Source organism: Neolamprologus brichardi, chromosome 22 (assembly GCF_056152115.1).
Source record: "Neolamprologus brichardi isolate AB-2024 chromosome 22, ASM5615211v1, whole genome shotgun sequence".
In the NCBI taxonomy this organism is placed as follows: domain Eukaryota; kingdom Metazoa; phylum Chordata; class Actinopteri; order Cichliformes; family Cichlidae; genus Neolamprologus; species Neolamprologus brichardi.
In genome coordinates, this window is record NC_142124.1 from 11,704,724 (window position 1) to 11,719,181 (window position 14,458).

A 14,458-nucleotide genomic window follows, 5' to 3' on the forward strand; every position below is an offset into this window, starting at 1 on the left:
TCTGCACACTGGAACTGGGATGGATTAATTTGCTCACTCGTTCAAGGACATTCCAGCAGGGCAGATGTTAGCTGGCACACAGCAACTGGATGTTGATGATGTGGCCCTATCAGTTTCTTCTTTACCAGCTGGGTATTAACTACACACTGCAGGCTATGGTTTCATCATCTTAAAGGGAAAATCTAAAAAACAAAGGATTTAACTTGCAAGTCACAGACAAAAAGTCAATGTCTCTGATGCTTAATGATGCATGCAAATAAAAGTCTCAAGAGTTCAGAGTACAGGAAAGAGAAACAAGCATCTGCCCCAGGTTCACAGGAAGTTTGATAGATGCTAAATGGACTGATTTTTATATGTATGTGTAGCCCATTTCCACTCTATTCTCATTCACACATTTACACACATACAGGCACTTTTATTTACACCTAAGTGCTTTCTATCTAACATTTACACTCAGATGAACGCGCCAACGCAGAGTTCAGTATCTCGCCCAACGATATTCCGGCATACAGACTGCACCAGCTGGGAGTCGGACCACCAACCTTCCAATTTGTAGATGACCTGCTCCAATTCCTGGGCTACAACTACAACCACCCCTAGACCAAAACAAAATATCTTGAAAAAACCAATCAAAATACTAAGATTCAGTGCAAACACTGAAAGACGGAGTAATAAAAGCAGACTACCAAGGAAATTGCTTCCTGTTAAAGCAACTGCTGATTTCAGTGTAAACCTTTTAGCTTAAGTTATAGCATTTTTTGGAGGCATGAGGACGCGTTTTGGGATGAGAGTGGTGGAGAGCCAAGTTGCAGCAAATGCAAACCACATCTACAGAGTGTATGGGTGCACTGCACAGACACAGGTCTCTGCTAATTAGCTTTTATATATAAATAATAATAATAATGCTAGAATTGCACTCATTCGTGGCACTCACAGCAGGCTGTACTATTTGCCAAATAATTTTTTTTTAATCCTTAAAAGGCACCAACACCAACAATAATAGTCTCCATTTTCTCCTTGGAGGTTACAGATGATGTGCTACTTAACCTTTAACTGCACAACCACTTTACTTGCTTTTGTTGGAAGACACTGACTTGTCTGCAAACACCTCGCCAACTACTCACTAAGCGGTAATTAAACTGGATAAAGGGTGACGCAAACCACCTTCAAAGTAAAAGCTGCGCCTTTTAAACACGTTGGCACAAGTTTCACTGCCACGCTGTGGTTAGTTGGCAAGTGTTTGCAAAAAAGATGCAATTTTTTAATGCAACTGCATGCAACCAAAGCAATGACAAGGAGATTTGTGCTGCAGTAACCAGTAACCACACATGATCCGATCAGTCCTCAGTGACTGGAAGTTGCCTGGGGTTGGTATGATTGAAGCCTTAGGCAGCAGTGCTCACTATAGGTTGCATCTAGTTTATGCAACAGTTGTAGCTTAGAGCAGAGATGAGCAAGTTGTGCTTTACTCAATTGCTGTTTTGAAATGCAGAGAAAACCTTCCAAAGTCTTTAAATCCAGAGTAACATAACCACGTTTGGCTTACTGCAGTTCCACGGCAACATCCAAAGTTTGACAGGCACGCCACGTCCAGCTAGAGGAGTTTAGCGAGCTTGTGTCGCCACATTATTCCACATCAAATTTAAGATGCATGAGAAGAATGGTTCGAGATATAGGGATGTAACTGTGTGTGTAAATGTGTGTGTAAGGTCAGCTAGGATCGTGTCATATTTGGGTGCGTGTGTGTGTATTTTTCATCAAATATTAATGAGGCCCGCCGTCGTCGTGCAGCGAATCGGCTGACCTGCAGGTCATATAAAACATGATGTGACTGTGGCTGGGAACATGACTTTTTAATCTGAAAACATCATCTAAAGGGAGGTGGAGCATCACAGGGATGTAGCATTAAGAAGGACAACCTGATAATGCAACGAGATCGGCTACAGACCGAAATGTAAAAAACACGCTGGGGACATAATTGGAAATATTTTATCACTTCAGCTGCCCTTTTGTCTCTTAAACGTTTAATCAGCTTGTAATAAGGTGACATTTGCTGGCTGCGGAGCACATAAATGTCACCTGCTTAGGCCAGTTCATTTTGTTTGGGTTTGAGGAGCTGAATTAGATTCAGCGCACAAATAAAACTTCCTTTGTTTGTTCTCTCTTTCAGATCATCGTCCTGTGGAACTGTGACAAGCCTCTCCCCGCAAAGCACCGCTGGCCCGCCACCTCAGTGCCCGTCATCGTGATAGAGGGAGAGAATAAGGTGAGCCCCGCGCGCTCGGCCTCTCGGTTACCTCAAAGCCGTGATCCCGATCATTTCTAATTACCTAGCTCGTCTTACACATATATTCTCTGTAAAGCTACTGAATCTTCAGACATGTTATTCGGTCAGTATTCAGTTTCGGGGAGTTAATGAGTTTCGATTTGTGTCGCAATGATTCCATTAGAGGACAGTTTGTGTGGTTTTAATTAAAGCTCAGTAATGAGAATAATATACACTGAAAACAGAAGGCCTGAAAGGCTAATGCATATTGTGTATTGGAATGATAAGGTGGTAATAATGGCTAAGTGCACAGGCAGAGTAGCTCTACTTTGATCGGAACCAAATATCCAATTAGCTAAAGAAAGTGACAAAATCATTGCAGAGTAACAATTGAGCCATAATCTGCAACATAAATGCACTTAGAGCATTTACTTTTCTTCATCGTTTATCCATTTAAAACTTTTTAGGACTGTAAATATAGGCTATTTATAAAAGATGGAGCCTGAGTCTGTAAATCTGTATTCTTTTTAGCAGCCAACAGAGGGCAACACCTCTGGTTGCAGCTTTAAATCAGATTGGATACAAATGTATGAGGATATGCTCAACCACTCATTTTATATATGATTATATATGATCTCAGTAAACATTTCCCTGATGAGTTTGGGTTATTAATCTCTGGTTTTTAGTGATTGTAATTTTTAAAAGTGCTCTTGACCAATAGTCCTCTAGTCTTTCTTTGAACATTTGCTGCTTTTTCAGTCCAGTCTCTGCACCTGACCATTTTCTTTGTTTGGTGAGCATTAACATTAACCAGTCAAGCATAAACACGGCACTTAGCACAATGGATAAACCAGCGTTGTGTCCACACATGACAGGCAACCTAGCAAAGAGCGTGTCTTAAATTGTATCTTTAGCCACTTTGTTACTTGTAACCTGTCACAATAACATGTTATTTGTCCAGTTTCTTTAGTTATACCATTGAAAAATAACACGCGCCGTTTTGACAGGCATAAATCGTTCCATTTTTGCACCACTGATGTGATTCCCAAAGAGATATTAGCCAAAAACTTGGCATATCTCTGCACTGCATGCAGGGTGTCCTTAAAAGATTTGAGGAAAGTGCACAAATGGAGAACAAAAGAAGAAGAAACTATAAAAGACCTGACGCAGGACCCAAGAGATGCATCTGGCCCTTCATTCGATCCAGCTACAGTTCACTGAAGCCTCATCAGAAATGTATGGAAGCCCGTTTCTGCCACACAAAAAAAGATCCATAACTCAAAATTTCGAGTTATTTTCTCAAAATTTTGACTTATTAACTCGAAAATTCAATCTATTAACTCAAAATTTCGAGTTAGCGCTGCCAATCAGGAATCTATGTGAATGACGTCATTTCCTTGTTACCCAGAAGCTGAAGCCCTCAGCTACAAATGCTACAGCTAAGCTACCAGTATTACAGTCAGTTATGAATGCACAGATTGCTGAGTAATTTCAATGTGGCTTCACAAATGAGGAAATCCTTGTGCTGTTAGCTGAATAACATGGCGTTACTATCAGCAAACGTAGTCTCGAAAGCGTCAATTTGTTGCTATACATTGGCACCTCATGATCTGGTTTTGAGTGCACATCCCTTTGCGCCATAACCTTCTGGGTAACAAGAAAGAGACGTTATTCACGTAGATTGCTGATTGGCAGCACTAGCTCGAAACTTCGAGTTACTTCTCTCAAAACTTCAAGTTAATAAGTCAAAATTTCAAGAAAATAACTAGAAGGCAGTGTCCTCGATTTCTCAGTGAGATCAACATCCTCCTCAGGAGTTCTCATTGGATGTGTCCATCATTTATATACAGTATATGACTGAAACTGAAAATGGTGTTTTTGTGATAGATTGAGGTATAGAGATGGTGAACTGCCTGTAACTGCCTGTAAAAACACTTATATGAAACCATGAAAAGAAACAAACTCTTGCCTCTGATATTTTTCTTGAAAGAAGAATAATCGCCTAAATAAAATATAAAAGATTCTATTTAATCGGTTAAATAAATCAACAGCTCAGTTCCCTTAAATTGACACGCCATCAGAAGTGACAAATTTGTTTAATTCTGAAATCTTCTCTTCGAAAATGTTTCCACACAGACGGTAAGAAAAAGCTTTCGACGATGGGTAATGTGCATAAAAGCTATGTTTTCGAGTGGGCGTCAATTTTCTCAGCATGTCAGCTTAGATATTTTTCCCTCTGTTATGACTGGCGGTGTCATAAAATGCATGTTTTTCCTGGTTTTTAAGTAAACCCTCCAGCGAGACCCAGAGCATGCCTCGGTGGCATTTATTATGACATCCGCATTAGGCTTTTATGCTGAAGGTACTGTCCCGTGAAAAGCATTGCTATGTTTACCTTAACCTCCCTCTGACCTCTTATTGTACGAGTCAAAGGTCAAATGCGGACACGCAGTTTGACATTTGAAGTGTTCCTTTTTCAAAGAGCGTCTTTGAGGTGTTTTTTGAGAGGGTTAAGGTAAGCGGGATCTGTTGCTCGGCTGTATTCCTGGACATCAGACTCATCCAGAGCCCTCCTTTCCCCTTCTTCCTCCGAGGACTTAACTTCAACTGCCAATCAGGGAAAGTGGCTTTCACATCAGTGTCAGTCACTCGGCGGTAGGCTGGGTTTATGGTTTACCTCTCCCCGTGGCTCTGAGTGGTTTCTCCCAAGCTGTCAATCACAGTGGGAAGCCTCTGCGGGTAGCTGTGTTGCTTGTGAAAAGCGAGCAGGACGGGCTTAGCGCACTGCTGTTGTGTGTGTTTATGTGCGTGCGCCAGGCAGCCTGTGGTTTGTTGTGGTTGTGGCGTTTTATGTGTTTACCGTGGCGAGCCAAGCTGTGTTCCTCCACCCCACAGAGCGCGAGCGAGTGAGAGAGCGTTTGTCATCCCTCTCGCCTTTTCCCTGCCACTTTTCCCCCCCCCCCTTATCCCATCTCTGCTCCATTCCTTCCCTCACTCACACATCCGCTGTTTTTATCATTACTCTTTCTTTTATCTTGTTTTTGCTTCGGTCTATTTCTGCATCTCTTTCTCCCACCTTCTTTTCTCGCTTGTTGTCCTGGATGTTACCAGGAGTGTAGAAATATTGACGTCATGAGTCGTGGTTGGAAGAATCGCCAAATTCGCTTCCTTTTGTGGTTTTTACGTCTTCTCACTTCTTTGCGTATGCGAGGATGAATTGTGGCATGTTGTTTTTCTGCAGAAAAGAAATCTTTAAAATAAAGCAGTTTTAGCAGATCCAATTTTTCCCTCAAAAAATGAACCACTTTATTAAGTACAGCCTAATAACGTGGACCTTCTTTTGCCCCAATTCCTGCCGGTGCCGCAAACATTCCTCAGACATTTGTTGCACGTAAACGATGCGAATCTCCTCTTGCACCACATCTATTAGACTTTGATCTGGGCTTGGAGCTTATTTGAGTGCATTGAACTGATTGATGTGGTTAAGAAACCAGTTTGAGGTCATTTTGAGCTTTGTGACATGGTGAGTTATCCTGCTGAAAGCAGCTATCTGAAGATAGTACACAAAGGATGGGCAGAGACCAAACAGTGAAAAATGTACCAAGAAAATCCCACACCATTACATAACCAGGATGGATCCAGGCTTTAATGTTATCTGCGTCTAATTCTGATCTCACTATTTGAGGTTGCCGTAGAAACGGAGACTCATCAGACCGGGAAACATTGTTCAAATCTTCTGTTGTGCAGTTTTGGTGACCCCGTGTGAACTGTGGCCTTAGGTTCCTGTTTTTCCTGACATGAAGGTTCAACATGTTGCGTTTTCAGAGATGCTCTTCTACATACCTTGGCTGTAGTGAGTGATTATTTGAGTTTTCTTCTTATCAGCTTGAAGCAGTCTGGCCATTTTCCTCTGACCTCTGACATCAACAAGGCGTTTCCTGCAGATTAGTGGAAATTTCTTTTCTTTTTAGCGCCAGAGATGCTTTTGTGGGATAATCCCAGTGGATGAGCAGTTTCCAAAACAGACCAGCCCAAACAGTGCCAACAACTGTGCCACATTCAGAGTCAATTAAATCACGTTTTCCCCATTCTGATGCTCACCTTGACCTCACCTACATGTCCAAGAGAATTAATTTCCTGCCATGTGATTGCACAAAATGAGCAGTTGTACCTAATAGAGTGGCTGTCGAGTCTGCAGTATTTCTCTATTAAATGAGTCCAAGCAAACTGTTGTAACTTTCCACTTCTTATTCTGTTGTGGGCAATTAAACTCCTGTTAAACTCCATGCAAGACAAGCACAAGCCTCCTAAAGCTGAACAAATCAGCTTACCAAAACTCACTGGAAATGCTTTTCCATCTGAAGAAAAGGGAAAGAGAGAAAATTTTGCTTACTGGCAGCTTTTTCTGTTTACATGTGAGGGCCCGTGGGTCAGCACTTGATAAGGTGAAGATAATTTAAAGTCTGAAGCCCCGAAGAAGAAAATTACAGGATGCACAGTGTGCAGTTTCCATTGCAGTTTAATGAAAACTGTGGATAGGTGCTCCACAAACTAAGCGTAACACCCAGGAAAACAAGGACTACGTTTCTTTTTTTCACCCTTTCTTAGCGCTTCGCCCAGCGCCGCCTCCTCATGCAGTGTCGGTAGTTAAAAGTTAAGTCCAAGAAAAATAAAACAAATGAGTTGATCCTTCTTCAGCTTTGTATTTATTCTTCTATCGGTGGCATTATATAAACACGTCAGTGAATCACACTAATGCACTGGATGGCATGTTTTGGCATTAAAGTGAACACGGCCGCTGCGATAATCCCACACACCGCGCACTCCTGCTGCTGCAAATACCCACCAGAGCCTTGAATAGTTATTAACGCGAGCCGTTCCGAACCGTTCCAAACAAGTCCAGTGCCCAGCTGTTTCAGGAAATTGCTTTTTTCCTTTAATAATATTAAATTATGGATTTGGTATTGTATTTTTTTTTTAGGGTGTATACCTTCATTTGAAAGCTTGGCTCTTAGTACCACAGACATGTGGTTGCATTGTTGGTTTTGGTTTGTTTGAGGGATTTGTCGACAGCGCGGAAAAAAACACCGAATAATACAGATTTTATCCTTCAACCACATCCTGTCTTTTCCTCCCTCTGTCGTCGTCTCACGGCGGCCAACAAAATCTGGTTTGTGACTGTTGGTTTAAGCCGTGTGAGGATCCCCACTTGATATGGTTTACATGCACTGGTGGTCCTCCCTTCCGACGTTCCCGACGTCTCTCTCCTCTGCTGCTGTCCTTTAGAGAGGAGGTGAAGTGCTGCAGGCAGATTCCTGCTGCAAGAGCTCACATTCCTGGAGAGAAGCAGGAAGCCCCAGGCTAATATGTCTCACTTCTAACATTACAAACCATCTGGGGCCTGGAAACATCAGCTTCTCATCCTCTCTTTGTCTCTTTTCGTCTCTTTCAGTATTTGCTGCTTGTCTCACTGTCACTTCCTCACCTCCTGTCTCCTATCCCTGGTCTTTCTCCTCTGCCTCTTTGCTGGTATCCTATATGTGTCTTTCTGGTGGGAAAACAAGTGGTGGGTGGGGGGGTGGGTGGGGCAGAGAGACGAGGTTGTTTTGTTTCTCGCTTTATGCCCGCAGGACATCATGGCAGTAATGACGACAATGAAATGAAAGGGAGGGTACCGCTTCTCATCTTTCTTCTCATTTTCTCTCCAGCGTTTTTTCATCTTTCGCTGTCACTCACGCACCTCGGCTCTTCCACCCCGTTCGAATATGAGCGACAGCTGAAATTTTCATCTGCTCTTGTTGCCGCCGCTGGAGTATTTTCGGGAAGATGGGAACACTGCGGCACTTGGCCGACAGGCCGTTCCCATCGCTGTCGGGCTCCACCGTGTGAGCGGGAGCGTGATGAATTTTGCTGTGTGAGCAACATGTGAAGCATTATAAGAATTTAAAGAATCTCCGTTTGCATTCCCATAGGAATAAACACAAATGCTGTGTTTATTCCCATGAGATGTTCTGCCAGCCCTCTACTGCAGCCACCTTCAGTTGCTGCGTGTTTTGGGTCTCTCTGCCTCCAGTTTGGTGTTTAATAACTGAAAAACATGCTCTGAGGTCAAATGACTTAAAGCAAAGAATATCTTTGCCTTGTCTGCTCAGTTCTGCAGTGTTCGGCTGAAGCTGAGCAGAGAGTATAGCTCAGTTCATCCTGCTGCTTCTATCAGCAGTCACATTATCAATAAAGTGGCCCAGTTCCACTGGCAGCCATACACATCTATGCCATAACACTACCTCCACCGTGCTTGACAGATGATGTGCTTTGGTTCCTGGGCTGTTTCTGGTTCAAGGTAACATTGGTTTCGTCTTATTGTTATGAAATTTAGCAAGGGGTTGATTTTCCTGCAAGCTCATAGGGTAGCAACTCCTGAATCCCAAAGAAGTGCATCAGATGAAACTCTGCTCATTGTCTTTGACTGTAAAAGGGACCACGACTGACAAAAGACCCTAAACGCACCAGGAAGGGCGTTGCTGTAGCTCACCTGGTTAAGCAGGCGGCCCGTATGCAACAGGCTCTGAGCATTTCCTGCATGTCCTTCCCACACACTCTGCTTTCCTGTCTGCATATAATAAGCAGGTTTAAGGTATTCCACCTGTCATAACCAGATGCTACATCTGCCTCTGTCTGTGGTTTTAGAGCAGTTTGCTAACAATTTAGATTCCTCTTAGCCTGAAAATGGGGTCATTAACATTATTTTTCTCTACACTCATAAAAATTAACTCATAACGTTTAAGTCAAGACACCAAGAGTTCAACCACAGACTTGTAATCTTTTCATTACAGCACACCTGCATGTCTTAGAATATATATTTAAAACAAATTCAAATAAAGAGCATATATTAGGTCTTCACCTTTTTTTTTATTCTGCTAAAAATTAAAAAAGATATTGGACTTAATTTAAATAATATGAACATTTACATAGTAAAACAATTTTTAATTTACATATATTTGCACATAAATGACTGAAATCTTATTTTATACTCCTTTAGGCTTTTTAATTTGAGATCGAGTGTTTTCCTTCTTGTATTAAAACGTTTGTGTTTCACCTAATAATCAGCTGAATTTAAAGATTTTCAAAAAGTCCCGTGAGTCATCCGGTAAAACCGGTCACGTGCTTTCCTCCTGTTATCTAAAGGACCTGGCAGACAAGTGAAGTCTGCACGCTGTGCAAATCAGTTCTGATTTAAGTGTTTGAGGTACTCGTGTCTGTCCTTTTGTTTGCAGGACAAAGTGCTTGGTCACACTGCTTGTACAATAAAAGTTATCAGGAGCTGGAGCACTACAGTAGATAAGAGGCTTTCTGCAGCTTGACTGCAAAACCAGAATCTTTGGGAGCGGTTTGGTTGTTTTATTTATATCTTGGGTGTCCTTCAACTGCAGAAGTGATAAAGACCTGTTGAGAGTGAGGTCAGCAGTGACACTGGGCAGGCGGACAATGGCAGGTGTTTACAGGGAAACGAGGTCAGCTTTGACCACTCTTAAATGTAAATGTAATGGCTTTTCTGTGCAGGCGGTGCTTTAACAGAACAAGAATCCTCAGAGAGGCCTGACCTTCAGAGCCGTGCTGAATAACTAAACAACGGTGCGTGAGAGTGTTTACATATATGGGACGCGTATCTCGATATGTCCGCGCGTATTAAAGCTGTGCGTTTCTCTGCAGTTTTCTAATTGCGTGGGAGGCGGTTCGAGTTCGAGCGCACATCCAGATTACGACACGCACGCTCTTTGTCACTGAGAAACCGCTGTTTTCTCATCCGAATGCCTTTCATCGCAGCCAAAGACCAAACAAGTCTAAATATCCTCAAGATGTTGATCTTTCCATCCACCCACCAAACCCCATCCACGAACACTCTCTCTGCCTCCAGTAAATATTCAAGGACCGTCATGCATTATACAGTTGGGTTTCATCCACTGTTAAATATACATATTGTGTTTTCAACTGCGGCTGAGATAAAGTAAATTTGGGCCACATGTAAGACACATGACTCACACTAGGTGTCTGACTACATTTGTGTGTTTCTATTGATTTAAAAGAGCGAGTCGACCCTGCAGCAGTAATGGAAACTAGTATCAGCACTCTATCTCTGTAGCAAACGACAGGGTGCAGCCTGCAGTAAAGCGTAGGATATTGGCTTTTCTCTCATTCGCTGTGCACCGCTATTTGTTGATGTCATGGCTTGTTGTCTCCTCTGAATCTCATGAATTTGTGAGGGATCATTAAAAATGCATGTGGCAGATATTGAGAGCAAAAAGGAATTTTTATTCCAAGATTTATCTCAAGGTGAAACTCTGCATTTAGCACTGGGGTCTAGTGAGCTGTGGGTAGCGATTCGGAGCGGGTGGGCTGGTCTGCTGTGCTCCAGGTACATGAGGGGAAACAATGACTGGAGGTTGCACCACGAGCAAAATGATTGCGACTGTTTGTGATAAACTTGGGATACTGTTGCCCTGGAAATAGTTGACTTCAAAGATGTGATCACTTGCTGACTTGATGATGATGATCACATGGCAGTAAGACAGACTAAGTCTGCTCTTGGTTTGCTGTCCATTTGCATTTGAATGAGGTAAAGTTGGCAATTAAGTGCAATCTGTTTGTGGTAGTTAGGTGATTAACTTAACTGTGATATATTGTGGGGCGATCGTGGCTCAAGAGTTGGGAGTTGCCGGTTCGAGCCCCAGCTTGGACAGTCTCGGTCGTTGTGTCCTTGGGCATGACACTTCACCTGTTGCCTACTGGTGGTGGTCAGAGGGCCCGGTGGCGCCAGTGTCCGGCAGCCTCGCCTCTGTCAGTGCGCCCCAGGGTGGCTGTGGCTACAATGTAGCTTGCCATCACCAGTGTGTGAATGTGTGTGTGAATGGGTGGATGACAGGTTGTGTAAAGCACTTTGGGGTCCTTAGGGACTAGAAAAGCGCTATAGAAATACAGGCCATTTACCATATCTGGGATAAATCGGCAGCAATTGCAAATCTTTTTCCATCTACATGCAAGAAATTCACATTTATTAATTCCCCTCAGACTCCAGCCAGAACCCACGAGATTTGCAACAGCACTTCAGAAATTCCTCCACAAATAGTGACGTAGATGCTGCAGGATATCAAGTTAACTCCAGGACATAAGCCCTCAGCAGCCTTAATTGCATGTAAGAATATAACCAGAATCCAACCAGTTGGCCACTAGTTCAGTCCCCTATTGCACAGAGATTCTGTTTGCACAGACTGATTCTGTTTGAGTGCAACGTGTTGGCAGTTATTTGCCATCAGACAAGTTTCCCACCAGGTGACCTGTGCAGTGGCCTTGCAATCAAACGTGGTCAGCCAGGCCTAGAGGATGTTACAAACACTGGGTAACCAGTTGCAAAAGCAAGAAAGTTTAAAGCAATCATCAGGCAAGCACCAATTTATTTATTTAGGTGTTTTTCTAGTCCCAAGGAGGTTGCTACTGTATTGTGATTGAGCTATACAGCAGCTATAAGTGCTATTTTTAGAATAATAACTACTTGCATGTGATTTTCATGAGCTCTACTTTCAGCTTTTTAGCAACTTTCAGCAGATTTTGGAGTTACTAGCCTCAATTTTACCGTTTTACTTTAGTGTCAACATGTGCAGTCTCACTTTGAAGCCATTTTCTGCTACAGCAAAACCTCTAATCATCAACTTTAGTCTGATGCTTGTTACTGAGGTTGGTAGCACAAACCAAGCAAATAGCTGCCAGCTTTATCTGTCAGTAAGCAGCTAGCTGGTGAAACAACAAAGCAGCATCTGCCGGGAGTAATCTAACAATCAGCTAAACAGAGAATGAATAGGGAACATGTATTGATCGGGTGGGCAGGAATACACCTCCACCTGTACGCTCTGTGTGTAAATAAGCAGCTGTTTGTTGTCTGCTCTGAATCTCATGAAATTATGAGGAATTGTTAAACATGAACGTGGTAGACTTCAGGAGCAAACGGAGTTGTTATTCTAAAATGTGTCTCTTGTTTTAAGCTCTGCGTTTATGTTTTGTTCTCAGCTCCACTGAGCACTCCTTAGCATCTTTCAGCTCAATTTTCGGGGTTGGGGGAGACTCTTGCCTTGATTTAACAATTTTAATTCAGTCTCGACACTCTCACTGCAGCCATTTTCAGCGAGATAAAACGGACACAAATGCAAATTGTCTGTCTGTTAGTCGGTGAATAACGGAGCATGTAGGAGCTAAAGAGAGACACATTTCTGCCAGGAGTTGATATAAATCTAACAAACAGCTAAAAGGAGAGTGAACAGTGAACTCGCTTTGATCAGGCAGACGGAAACACAATTCCAGCTAAACGCCGTAACACACCAACATAAAAGGGGGGTTGTCATACCGATGTAAAAAGGGGGATATTATCTCATTGTTTATGAAAATTGCTTCCCCAAAGTGCCAAAGAAAACCAGTTACGGCAGGTTTACAGACTGTGCCGGTGGTTCTCCGTTTGTAAATGAAAGTTTTGATCCTGGGAGGTGACCCTAAAGCTGCAGTTTGCCTGGCAAGGGAAAAAAAGACAACTCGGTTATGCCGTGTTTAAGTTTTCTCGTACCGTCAGCGCCAAAAAAGCTGCAGAAACCAGCTCACATGATTTTGTTTTTAAAGTGCAACAGTTCCCTGAAATGCATTATCTCAAAATTGAAATCGTCTTGTTCAGTCAAGTTTGATTAAAACTCTCATCTGCACGAGTGCTGTTTAATAAAAGCACAAATGTCAGAGGTTTACTTTATTATTTCCCGCTGTGCTCGGATCTAGATTTGCTATTAGTGTAGTTTGAAGATGGGATCCCAGCTTATGTCAGTCCACTGATTTTTAACCTTCTGTGCTCTGTGTCTCCCCCTGCAGGTGATGAGCAGCCGCTTTTTGCCCTACGAGATCATTGTGACCGACGCTGTCCTCAGCCTGGATGAAGACACAGTTTTGTCCACCACTGAGGTATCCTCTAATAAACACAGCGACTCTTCTTTGTATCGCCGTCTCCTCCACTTGAGTTGTAAAGTTCGACACTCCCTTATTGCATTTCCTTTTTTTAGCTTTTAGCTTCTTTCTGTTTGTCCCTGCTGCTTTCAAGTTGGTCCCCAAAATTTGTGGCCTGGTTCTTTAATCTTTTAAAGTCTAACTTTCACTCCCGAGGCCTTGCGCTTTTCTGCCTCTTTTTCCTTCTCTCTCCTTTTCTTCCCATCGCCCACCTCCTGTTTTTGGCTCTACCTCTCCTATCCCCTAATCGACGGCAGCACTGTTATGGGCATTTCTGTTCCACATGCTGGCGGGGCTGTTCCTGTTTTTCTTTTTCTTTTTTCTTTTCCTGGGGATACGTTTTGGCGCGGCATCATGGGAAGCCAGAACATAGCAGAAAGAAATGAGTTTATGTGGCAGATCAAGATGGCAAGACAGAAGGGAAAATCCATCCCCGACAACTGAATCGACCTGCGTTACTCCCAGGAAGACGGTTGGATCACGAGAGCAAACACTTCTCAAAGTTTCTGAGCTCAGGGAATGTCGATGCCAGGAAACTTGAGAAAAGGGGGAAAAAAATGAAGGTTAAAAACCGGTAATCTCCCATCCACCCACTCCTTCTTTTAAACAAATGATTCAAAGCGCAGTTTCTGGCCCCGGCGTCTTTGTTTTCTCATTTTTATCCGACTCTCTCCAACCTTAAGTGAAGATGGCGACGACGAGAGCTGTCTTTAACAATGATACTCACTCCTTTGAATATGACTCCCGGTTCAGTCGGAAAGTAGGCAGAATTATGAAAGTCGGTGAAATATTTTCCTTGTGATTGTAATATCGTTCAGCTTCCATCTCTTTTATTTTGAACTGCAGGCAGGAGCAGAAGAAAGTCATTATTTTCCTTCAGGGCTTTTTCATATGTACAAATTTTGGCAGGAAGAGCAGATAGATACTGTTTTATGGTGGGTTTTAAATTTTTTTCTCTTCTTTTTTAATATTCAACAACATAAGCAGCCTCACAGCGTAGTATAGTGATGTGCGGTGTAATGCAGAGCAGGCTGTTCGAGGAGCCGCTGAGACCTTTCTGATGTTTTTGTCTAATTATTTGATTGAGCGCTTTGATCGTCGCTGCAGTCGTTTGCTACAAGCAGCTGCTTAGGAAAGACTGCTTTGTGTTTCATGAGGTTT

The 14,458-nt window shown here is 42.8% G+C and overlaps 1 protein-coding gene across 1 annotated transcript in view; it reads left to right on the forward strand.

Moving 5' to 3' along the window:
• ext1b (exostosin glycosyltransferase 1b) overlaps positions 1-14,458 on the forward strand; it is a 131,699-nt gene that overhangs the window by 109,061 nt on the left and 8,180 nt on the right. The window contains exons 7-8 of the mRNA XM_006794331.3: positions 2,171-2,266; positions 13,166-13,255. Of these exons, the coding sequence (XP_006794394.1) occupies positions 2,171-2,266; positions 13,166-13,255 (186 nt within the window). The remainder of the gene's footprint in view (positions 1-2,170; positions 2,267-13,165; positions 13,256-14,458) is intronic.